This window comes from Phoca vitulina, unplaced genomic scaffold (assembly GCF_004348235.1).
Source record: "Phoca vitulina isolate PV1807 unplaced genomic scaffold, GSC_HSeal_1.0 scaffold1, whole genome shotgun sequence".
Lineage (NCBI taxonomy): Eukaryota > Metazoa > Chordata > Mammalia > Carnivora > Phocidae > Phoca > Phoca vitulina.
The window spans coordinates 34,329,645-34,342,065 of record NW_022589704.1 but is presented as its reverse complement, the minus strand read 5'-3'; the positions used below and the strand labels follow the sequence as shown (position 1 = coordinate 34,342,065).

The 12,421-nt window shown below is 41.7% G+C and overlaps 1 protein-coding gene across 1 annotated transcript in view; it reads left to right on the top strand.

The window, feature by feature from the left end:
- The window catches only part of LOC116639550 (aldehyde oxidase 2-like), a 77,635-nt gene that overhangs the window by 50,885 nt on the left and 14,329 nt on the right, over positions 1-12,421 (top strand). The window contains 5 exon segments of the mRNA XM_032416098.1: positions 2,537-2,632; positions 4,486-4,614; positions 6,535-6,609; positions 7,363-7,415; positions 8,579-8,693. Coding sequence (XP_032271989.1) covers positions 2,537-2,632; positions 4,486-4,614; positions 6,535-6,609; positions 7,363-7,415; positions 8,579-8,693 — 468 coding nt within the window.

Here is a 12,421-nt window from a genome sequence, read left to right as displayed (position 1 = left end):
CAGCTTGTGGCTGTGGTCACCAACCCAGAAGCTCCCAGAACCCAGTTGTTTGTGGGTTTTATGAAAGTTTCATTACATAGTCACAGTTGATTAAATCATTGGCCATTGGTGATTGAACTCAATCTCTAGTCCCTCTCCCCTCCCTGAAGGTCAGAGGGTGGGGCTGAAAGCTGGAACCCTCTAACCTTGTGTTTGGTTTTTCTGGCAACAATTCCCACTCCCTAGAAGCTATCTAGGCTTCTCCCAAGAATGATCTGAACAGCAGACAAAAGACAGTAAATTCCCAGGATTTTTGGACCTCTGTGCCAAAAATCAGGGACAAAGAACATATATTTATTTTTTTATTATACAACACTTCCCCTCACCTGGATGGCTGCCCCTCACCTAAACCACAGTCTACTCTCTGCCATCATCTATGTGAGCCAACTTCCTTACCTCGCCACACACACACACACACACAAATCCTTAAATCAAGCAATGACTTTAAAGCTCTATTTGAAAGGCCTCCAGCTTCTTCACAGAGTTCCAAATTGATGCATCCAAGAATCACCAGGCTAAGAGTTGAAATGTGTTATTTCAGGGCAGCTGATGACTCACAAAGCTGGAACACCTACTCTCCAAACTAGGCATGGGGAGCACTGTCAGAGGGAGTCAAAAGGCCCACGATGATAAATGCTATTATTAACATCTATAAGCCTGGATGCCCCAAAGCTCCTCCAAGCCATTCTGAGACAGAATAGACTGAAATCCTAATTCCTCCCCCTTTTTCCCTCCTCCTCCTGGAATGAAAAATAACACATTTCCATTTGTCCAATTCAACATTTATTTAGTGTTTCTGTGATTCAGACTTGCTCTAAGTTCTCTACAGGACACAAAACTGAACGAGACCAAGTGCCCTTCCTCCCTGAGACTCTCACAGAAGAGCTGGTCACCCCCTGTATTCATTTCCTGTGGCTGCCATAAGAAAGTACCACAAACTGGGTGGCGTACAACAAATTTATGTCTCCCAGTTCTGGAGGCTTGGAGTTCAAAATCAAGGTGTCAGCAGGGTAGTGCTCCTCAGAGGCCCCCAGAGGAGAACACTGCCTTGTCTCTTCCAGCTTCTGGTGTCTCCCAGTATTCCTTGGCTTGTGGCCATGTCACTCCAATCTCTGCCTCCATCTTCACGTGGCCTTCTTTGTTGTGTGTCTTCACACAGTCTCATATAAGAACACCAGTCACTGAATTTAGAGCCCACCCTAATCCACTATGACCTCCTCTTAACAATTTTATCTACAAAAACTCTATTTCCAAAGAAGGTTGCATTCTGAGGTTCCAGGTGGACAGGAATTTGCAGGGGACACTAATCAGCCCAGTTCACCCCTGTAAGAGGAAGTGCAGAGAAGCAGGTAACTGATCCTTCCCAGATGGGAATGAGAAGTGTTTGGGAAGCTTTAACAGAACGGAGATCATAGGTGTGGGTCTGACGGCTGGGGAGCAGGCCAGGAAGTGAGAACAGCATAAGCATGAGCACAGGTCAGGAAGGAGCAGCAGTAAGGCAAAGCAGGAAAAGACAGCGATGGAACTGGAAAAGTACACTAGACCAAATCCTAAAAGACCTCATATTGTAAAAAGGAGCTAGGCTTTCCCATACAGACAATGGGGGATTTTGGCCCACCTTGCCCAGTGGTGAACCCTTCTTCCCTTTTATGATTCCATTCAGTTGTCTCTTTGGGGAACCCCTCCCCAAGCTTCTCAAAAGCAGTTTGATCTATCCTCCCAGGTCCCTAGGGCCCCTTATACCATGCCCATTGCCTCACAAATCATTCTGCATTATGACTTGCTCTCTACCCTCTCCCCCCATTACAGTGGGAGCTACTAAATGTTGAGGAAGAACCACATCTTGTTCATCTGGGTATATCCAGAGCTGAGCGCAGGTTGGAACATAACATGTGTCAAGTACTTAACAAATGTTTAATTAGTTAGCTGAACGGTCAGCCAGAGACTTTAAGAAGGGGAGTAACTTTCAAATAGTTGGAACCAATACTCATAACTCCTGAGTATCCAAAGGGGCGCCTATTAAAACCAGGTTCCTGGGACACCTAGGTGGCTCAGTCAGTTAAGCATCCAACTCTTGGTTTCAGCTCATGTTCTGATCTCAGGGTCGTGAGATTGAGCCCCATGTTGGGAGATCGAACCCCATGTCGGTCTCCATGCTCAGTGTGGGGTCTGCTTGAGATTCTTTCCCTCTCCCTCTCCCTCTCCCTCCTCTCCCCCTACTCACGCTTGCTCATGTATGCTCTCTCTCTCTCTCAAATAAAAAAATAAAATCTTTAAAAATTTTTTAAATAAAAAATAAAAATAAATAAATAAAACCAGATTCCTAAACAGGAATGTTCTTTACAGGTGACTTCTGCACAGAACAGAACTAAACATCAGAATCCCACCAGGAAAGTTTGCTTCTCTGACCCTCTGACGGGGGTCTCACTACCTCATTTGTTTATATTCAATCTCACTAAACTTGCACTGAGCAGTGCCGTCTGGGTTGTTTTACTAGGCAGCTGCTCTCGTTCATATCTACACAGATGGCTCTGTATTGGTCACACATGGAGGCAACGAACTGGGACAAGGTATTCACACCAAAATGCTGCAGGTAAGCTACATAAAATTAAGTCGTTAATCTTTCTATACATTGTTGACATGCCTGACATTTGGCACTAATTTTAGGGGAGATGATCGAACCCTAAGATCTTGACTATTTGATTGAAAAACTTCTTCCGTATCAAATGGAATGTCTGAGGTAGCAGAAATCCCACGTATGTACAAATAGTCCTAGAGCATGGCCAGGCTTTATGGGTGGAGGTGGTTGTTAGTGAAAACACCACTAATGAGCCCCTGGAGCACTGTGGTAGGTGCCCCACCAGACTTTACCTAGAGTAGGAGTTTCTCAGCTTTTCTATTTTGAGACCAGTATGCATGATTTCTAAAGTTTGGACAACAACATTAGGTTGCTAATATACATTTTGGACAAGTAAGGACAAGTAAGTCATCAACTGTTATCATGCTATAATTTTTAAAGTATAGTTTAACACACACACATACATATACATGAAGTAGGAAGATATCTCAAGAGGAAAAAAAAAGAAGAATCCTTTAAATTGAATAAATTTCACTATGACAAATTTATTAGATTATTATAGTACACATCTGCAGCTTTTGACTATCCAGCCCCTTAGCTCCTTTGGAATACACCCCCTACATTCCATAGAGTCCTAAAGGACTCCTCAATTCTGGTACCTTTTAGCCCCATTTCCCTCCTTTCCCCAACTCCTGCCACAGATAGAGGCACAGGTGCCAGGCCTAGCTAGTCATGGCTCCCGAACCCACTGGCTGCAGGGATGGGTCCAGGGGGAAGGCACAGGACCAAGATCCTTTCCTGGGACTGATGTGTAGATGCTGACAGAGAAGAACTAGCATTCCCTTATGGTTGCTGAGCTCCTCTGCTATAAGTCAGGGGATGTCAGAGGCAATTTTCCTGTGCCATCGAGGAAGCATGCCTATTCTTGGAAATAACATAGCCATCGTAGGAAGAAAAGCAAATGTGAGAGGCAGCGAGAGGTCGCTGATAATACCAGAAAGACTTAGATGCATATATATGTGACACAGTCTCCACTTGTCCTTCCCATGTAGGGGACCCAATACATTCCCTTTGGCTCTTCATCACCAAGAACCAATAAAATTGTCCTTTTTTTTTTTTTTTTTTTCATTTTGCCTCTTTCTGGGGAAACTTAAACTTACAACAGCACTACTCTCTAGATTAGCACTTGGGAACAAGTCCATAACCGTAGACGTCTGGAGAAAGTGTTTTTGCCAAAACTAAAAGACAAAAGAAACCAAAAAAATGCTTTTTCTCTTCCTTCCTTCCTTCCCTCCCTTTCTTTCTCTCTTTTTTATTCTTTGTGATTAAATATCTTTCTTTCCACATGTCTGCTAGAGAGACTGGAAGAAAAAGAACAGAAAAGAAAGCAGTGAACAGCAAATACTAGAGGAGTATAAACAGGAGGGAACAAATAGAAGACAAGGGGGAGAATCGAAAGATAAGGTGGGATGAGGGCAAGAGAGAAGATAGGCCCTCAGGGTTATTTGAAATTCATCGCATGCTCATACCAACAGATTTAAGACCAACCTTTGAACCAGTCAGTCCGATCTCTCTCTTCCTGCCAATGCCACCAAATAAAACTCAGAAACAAAGGAAATCCTTCACATCCTAAACACACTAAGTTTGAATGGAAGAACCATTATGGAATCCTACCAAGAAAACACTTTAAAAATCAGCGTGAGGCTCTACTAAGAAGTGGTTTTCATTTTTTTAAGACACATTATTTTAGGCTTTCAAGGATTTCATGGATGTAATAAAAATGGTAGTGTTTTTTAATTAAAAAAAAAAATGACTCAACTCTTCCTAGAAAACTTTGCCAGACTTGAAAATATTTATTTTTCACATAGGTGGCCAGCCGTGAATTAAAAATACCCATGTCTTCTATGCACATCTGTGAAACAAGTACGGCCACAGTGCCCAACACCATTGCTACAGCAGCTTCCATTGGTTCGGATGTCAATGACAGAGCTGCGCAGGTGCTGTCCCCTGTCTTTCCCTTCCGAACTTTTTCCATATTGCTGGTTTGCTTAGCTGGATACAGACGCAAGCAGTTGGCTTCAGAGAAGTCATCCGTGGCAGTAAACATAGTCTCAGGATAACCAAAATGTCAGGAGAGTGGGCTAGTTTGAGTAGGCTAAACTGAGGTGACACATAGACACATAGTATACAGTGCCTCAAACACGACAAAAGTCCCTTCCTTGCACACGTAACGGTCCAGAGGGAGCTTTCGTCATTAGAGTACCCTGAGATTAATGGCAATTCCTCCACCTTCAACATGTGGCTTTCAAGCCTGCCCTGAGCATCATCATCAGGGAAAAAGCATGGAGGTCAGACCTGGAAGTGATGCAAGTCACTTCCCCTAATCATCCACCAGCAGAACAAGTCTCGGGCCATGTCTAAGTGCAAGGGAGGTTGGGAAAATGTGGAGGAGTACACCATAGGCCCAGCTACTATGGAACAAGGGGAGAATGGAGTTTGGTGAATAAACAGTCTCTGTCGCTGGGAGAAACAAAGAAGAAATCTGGGTACCGAGTAATGCAGAGCTGGGCAAGTCTCTGACACAAACAAGTTCTTGCAGGCAGGTAAGCAGGCAGAACACCAGCTCAGTAGATCTGGTTCAATTAAAGTGTTTCCGTCAGTGCAATTCAACCACAGCACTCATACCTATCCTTTGTATTTATTTTCTAACTGATATTTTTAAAAACTGCTAAATTTTCACTTTTTCAGAATAGACTATGACTCCCATATTCCTTAATTCAGAGATCTGATCGCATGTACTTTTTTTTTTAAGATTTTATTTATTTATTTGACAGAGAGAGACAGCCAGAGAGGGAACACAAGCAGGGGGAGTGAGAGAGGGAGAAGCAGGTTTCCTGCTGAGCAGGGAGCCCGATGTGGGGCTCGATCCCAGGACCCTGGGACCATGACCTGAGCCGAAGGCAGACACTTAATAACTGAGCCACCAAGGCGCCCCTGATCGCATGTACTTTTGAAGTGATGTCATGTTTCTGTTATAAACTGTCCACCTTTCCCATTGGGATGTTGTGGAGAGGCATATTCTCAGAACTGCACTTATGCTACCAAAAGGAACCACTTTCAAATCCATCTGATCTTCACAGAGACACTTGTTAGGGGCTTTTTCACTCAGAACAAATGTGTAGGAAACTTCAAATTCTTGAGACCCAGTTTTGGGTAGGATCAAACATAAGATAGGAATAGTTCAGTGCGTATGGGGGTTGTCAACGCAAACTAAGCATTAACCCATCTTCTAGAGCTTTATGTTTCTGTGTTAAGGATCGGAAACCTTGCGGATCTAGATTATTATAAAGACAAATTTAGTTATCTTCTCACTTCACACCCAAAACCAAGGCCTTCATTACAGTAGTTTGATGGTGGATGGATAAACAGATGGAAGGATGGACAGAGACTTGAATAATATTTCAGACCTACAGGAATATTGGCATGTTATTGTTGCAGACTGGAAAGCACAAATTAGAATGAAAATAAGATGTTTTGTTCCTTTGATTTTAATGGCTGGAAAATACAAAAGAAGGTGTAAGTTAAAAATGTAGAAAAAGAGAAGGAATTAAGAGCACAAATAGAAAGGAGACCTGAAAGTAGAAATTCAGCTGAGCCCGTCTTTTCACAGGAAATGAACCAGGGAGGTTTAAAAAACAAAAAACAAACAAAACAAAACAAAACAAAAAAACCCTGCAGTAACTGATACTCTCAAGGTCAGGGACTGTGTTGTTATTGTCTCTGTGTTCCCAATGTATGAGTATCAAGCACTCCAGAAACATTCACCAACCTAATCAATTATCAATTACTATTCTTCCACACAAATCCCAACCACCCGGCTCTTCTCTAATGAGGCTTCATTTCTTTACCCCTTCAAGAACGCTTGTCAGATCCTTCTGAAACGCCTTGAGCCCATCATTAAGAAAAATCCAGAAGGTACATGGGAAGACTGGGTAAGTGTTCCACTCTGTTTGTGATGACAAATGAGAAAACACTCCAAAGCAGGGCCGAGAGCATCACGGCAGCATACAGCCCCACCACACACAGTTTTTCTAAGAATGGACTTCTACAAAAGGGCAGGATCATGAAAGGCTGAGACAGCTTCTCCATGCTGTGTACCAGGTACATGTATGTGAGAGAGTGCCCAGGGAACAGCATCACTGAGAGGAGGAAGGAAACATATGAAGAACACCTAGAAGGCCTTACCCATTCCGTTTAAATAAGAAGAGGAAGAGACTTAGTCTTCCTAAGCCATAAGAAAAAAAAATTGTTGTTTTAAATGGGGAGGAGGAAAACCAAAAGGCCTAATTGCTATTAAACATGTCTCAAAGGAAATGACTCATCTAATCCAACTTTACAGCATCCTTTATCTTATCTCATTAGAACAGTTATCTCACACACACACACTTATCTAGAGTTCTAACACTGAGAAACGAAGCCCCAAAAATACCTTGTGAACTCAGCCCCTACATCATGGATGTACAGCAGGAATCTATTTTATTTGTTTAATTCAGACATCTCAACCCAATCAGAAGGAAATTGTTAGTGTACCAGCTGAGGAAAAAAATATTAAAATGAGTTCCATTATTGGTAACAAAGCACCAGCAACAATTATCAGATGTCAATTTTGATATAGGGAATATTTTCATTTTCACCTCTCAGATAATGTATCTATTTTCTTCTGACTAAATATGCCCATTCTGCAGATAGAAGCTGCTTTTGAACAAAGAATCAGTCTTTCGGCCACTGGATACTTCAGGTAAAAATTACAATAATGTCTGGGCTTAGCTGGGAAAATATAAGGTAACCCAATTGCTCTGGGCCTTAGGTCCCTTATTTGTAAAACAGGTTTTTATTATGTGATCAATGAGGTCCCTTCTAAGCCTAAAATTATATGATTTTATGTAAGTCTTTGAACTATGTCCAGAGAAATACTAAATAATAAAAATACCCTTATTGGGTAAAAAAAAATTTTTTTAATATGACTTAGAACATCTAATCATCATTTACTATTCATTGTTGAGTAGTAAAAAAATAGCATCATTAGAAACAACTTCCAACTCAGTTTTACAAATCTCCCTCCCTTTACCATAAAACCTTTCTGTTTTGAAGCTCCTCTCTGGGCAGGAAGAGATGCGTAGGATAATCACCAATCCTCATTTGTGCAGTTTCTGTCAGTGGGAGGCCCTCAGTCAATTCATGTTCACTGAATGAAGCACAAAGAGGAGAACTGGTTGTCGAGTTCAGGAAGTGTATGACATCAGTTTTATGATCTAGTGAAACAAATCACCAAACTAAACACACACATGCACAGAGAAAGAAAACACTAGAGCAATTTTTTTATGAAGGAAGGAAGGAAGGAGGAAGGTAACAGCACAGCCCAGTGCCCTGTACTTAATGAGCTCTAAATTTCTGAGTTCAGTTACCCGAGAAGAGAGCAAATCAGTCCTCTAGCCCGGTACATCTTCCATTGTACATTAATGCACTGAATTACGTGCCCTTTTTTACCATCCCTGAATTACCATCACTTCCCCAGTTAGCACAGTCTAGGGGGGCCCTTTGGGAATGCTGATAAAATCGGTTAAGGTTCTCAATCCACAGAGCTAAAGCTCAACCCCTAAACCATGGATACAGACACACTGGGAGGTCCAGACCAAAACAGTCTATTGGATTCTCTCTCTTTTTGTCATCCTAACTGTAGCACAAAGAGTGTCCTCTTTAAATGGAGGCCCATGATAGTGCTGCTGTAATTAGCTAGGTTGGAAATACAGGTAGCACTTTAAATGAGTTTAAAAAGCAGTTGAAATAAGTATCAATAAAATGAAATACTATCATAATAACTTTTAAAATGAGTCAACATCGTTTGCAACCCCACCACCACCACCACCACCCCAAGCTGATGGGCTTTCTTTCTTCCATTAGGGGCTACAAGGCTTTCATGGACTAGGAGAAGGGAGAAGGAGACCCTTTCCCATACTATGTCTATGGAGCAGCCTGTTCCGAGGTTGAAATTGACTGCCTGACAGGAGCTCACAAGGTAAGCCAAATATAACTTTCCTCTTGGCAAATTAAAACAACAACCACAAAATTGTGTTGTATGATAAATAGCCCAATTACATTATGTAATACTTGTACAATAAGAACAGGATTTTTTCAGTTCCTTGGGAATGTCTAGAGATCCAATCTCATGCTGAATTTCCACTTAAGAAGTCGTGAAGAAGGAATTGCTCCTAACAGTGGTCAGTGGTTGCCAGAGGTGGGGGGTAGGGGCTTAGATGAAAAGGGTGGAGGGGGTCAAAAGGTACAGTTATAAAATAATTAAGTCATGGGAATGTAAGGTACAATGTGGAGATCATAGTTAATAATACTGTATTGCATGTTTGAAAGTTGCTAAGAGAGTAGATCTTAAAAGTCCTCATCTCATGAAAAAAAAAACATTTTTAACCATGTGTGGTAATGGTAACTATGTTAACTAGACTTATTGTGATAGGCATTTTACATACAAATATCAAATCGTTATGTTGTACACCTAAAACTAATATAATGTTATATGTCAATTATATCTCAATTAAAAATTAATTTAATTTTTTAAAAAATTTTAAAGAAGTAGTCAAAAAAGAATTGTTCATGACAGCCTAAAATGCATTGTTTTTTATTCCATTTCAGACAACAGAGTTGCTTTCCAAAGTTTTTGCCAAGAAAAAAAGGGGTCTGTTCCTAAAGTAAGGTCAAGTTATCTAATCCTGAAGGAATAGGTCATTTAGTAAATTGTCTTGAGTAAACATCTGAGGGCACATAACAATGTGATGTTTCTCTAAAGGCAGTTATCCCAAGGGTACTACTGTCCCTAACAAAATAGATGGGGGAAGGGTGTGAAAATAATTTTTTTTTAAATATTTTATTTATTTGAGAGAGAGTGAGAAACAGCATGAGAGGGGAGAGGGTCAGAGGGAGAAGCAGGCTCCCCGCTGAGCTGGGATCCCGATGTGGGACTCGATCCCAGGACTCCGGGATCATGACCTGAGCCGAAGGCAGTCGCTTAACCAACTGAGCCACCCAGGTGCCCCTGTGAAAATAATTTTTATGTTTACTACTTAATCAAGCATCCTACTGGAGGCAGGGAGTCATATTTAATCAAAAGCTAACAACTTCCAAAAAAAAAAGTTAACATCCACCATAAAAGGTAAACCATGAATATACCTCAGATATCATTCTCAGAATAGAGAAATTACAGAAACCTGAAATAGAATATAGTATATCCAGTAAGAAACTCTTAACTATAGGAAACAAACTGAGGGTTGCTGGAGGGGAGAGAGGTGGGGGGATGGGGTAACTGGGTGATGGGCATTAAGGAGGGCATGTGATGTGATGAGCACTGGGTGTTATATGCAACTAATGAATCCCTAAACTCTACATTTGAAACTAATGATACACTATATGATAACTAATTGAATTTAAATAAAATAAGTTATAAAAAATATATAGAATATCCAAAGCATAGTAATTGTTAGGAAATTTACAGAATGGACCAATGACACATCTAAATTCCATATACAGATTATTCCAACATCATCTTGAACCATCTTAGCTGAAACTAGAAATGATCAATTTATGTAAAATAGGAAGGAATTTGCAAATACTGCCTTGGAAATCTTATCAAAATGTCTTTTATTGCCCCAATGTTAGTAAATTTGTCCGTAACTTAAATTTTATATAAATAAGATAGAAAATACAGTAAAAGAAGGGACGTCTGGAGAGCAGTCACCCTCACACTCCACTGGAGTTCATCCTTAGGATACGTTATATGCCCATTTTCACTCTAGATCATTGTGAAGAAGTAAACCCATGAAAATAGGAGCAGATTGCTCATATGATAATATTAAAACTGTGTTTCCTAATGCTTTTCACATCATGGTACATACAGATAATGATAATATTTGCACAGCACATTTACAAACAAGGACCTCATGTGGGCAGGTAACCAGCCTGAGAATCTTGCCCAGCCCCGCAGAAGTCCGTGTCAGGGTCCTGACACACCTGTAACCCATTCAAGGCTGCACACTCAGTGGAAAGCTGTTCTTAAACTTTTTTTTAAAAGATTTTATTTGTTTGAAGGAGAGCGAGCGAGTGAGCATGAGCAGGGGCAGGGGCAGAAGGTGAGAGAGAAGCAGACTCCCCGCGGAGCAGGGAGCCTGACATGGGGCTCGATTCCAGGACCCTGGGATCATGACCTGAACCAAGAGCAGATGCTTAACCGACTGAGCCACCCAGGCGCCCCTGGAAAGCTGTTTTTAGAAATCAACTAATTTTTCTGATCCTCCACCCTGAAGGTGGTATTGCCAGATTTGTTGCTAGCAAATAAAAATACAGGATGGCTGGTTAAATTGGAATTTCAGATAAACAACAAATAAATTTCTGGTATAAATATGCTCACTGCAGCATTGGGGACATACTTATTTTATCTGGCAATTCTATCTGAGGGCCTTGGTATAAATCCCTGAAGAAACAAATCTCACAGGGATATTCCAGAATTTATGGTACCAGTAAAGTTAAAATCTGGTTGTCCCTGTGCCTTCCTTATTACTGGCTGAGGTTCAGTCATTGTGGTATCACTTCAGCCCTTGAAATAGTTTATTCCTTGAAGAGGCAAAACTTCTTTTAACTAAAGGGAAATCAGAGAAATTAAATGACAGGCCTGTTGCTGCTGGCCACTTGTGGGTGCTGAGCCAGAACGTGTGCCCGTCCCATTACTGCACAGCCGTCTCTTCCCACTGTCCAACACCCTTCATGCAAAATATACCAGTTTTCAAGGTGGAAATAAATCCAACGCCCACTCTGAGGTGTGTCCAACCTCCTGCCCTATCTGTTGAGAATAAATGAAGGCTGGTCCCAATGCCCACAGAAGGTTGTCTGAAAGGTCAACATTTGAGTCAAAAGAGAACTGTCAACCCAAAGGACTAGATAGAAAGGAGGAGCCCGGCTAGTAAGCCTAAACGGAGAATGCTGATGTTGTCAGAACAAGCACAGGACATGGGGGCAGAAGGAAAGCCCAGAGATATTCCCGAGATAGACCACTGGCACATACGGGCTTTCTGTGGCTCCTTAACAACCCGTCTGCACGAGCCCTGTGCCAAAACATAAGGGCCAAATTAGTGTGATGTTTCTCAGGGAAGGAAAGAGAGTAGCGTAGTCAGAGGTAGCGTCAACATTCTCCCTTCATATGTCCCAAGATCTTTGAAATCTCCAATTTCATACATGCCACTATGGCTACATGATTTCCTCCGTAAATCAGCAATAACACCACCTCCATCAAATCATCACGAGGACTTGATGAGCTCATGAGTCATAGCAGAACAACAAATCCAGGTTTAGAATGAGATGAGCAACCAGGATCAATTATTCACTAAGTTACACTCAAAGGCACTCACATACCATGGACTTTGGAGTCACTTAAGAAGTCAAACCAGGGGCACCTGGGTGGCTCAGTCGGTTAAGCGTCTGCCTTCGGCTCAGGTCATGATCCCAGGGTCCTGGGATTGAGCCCCACGTCAGGCTCCCTGCTCAGGGGGAAGCCTGCTTCTCCCTCTCCCACTCCCCCTGCTTGTGTTCCTTCTCTCGCTGTGTTTCTCTCTGTCAAATAAATAAATAATACCTTAAAAAAAAAAAAAAGAGAGAGAGAGAGAAGTCAAACCAGGATTACGTTAGATCTCCTGGGGTCACCGCCAGTCCTAGCACTAAAGTTGAAGAGTTTGGCAGATTTCTTAC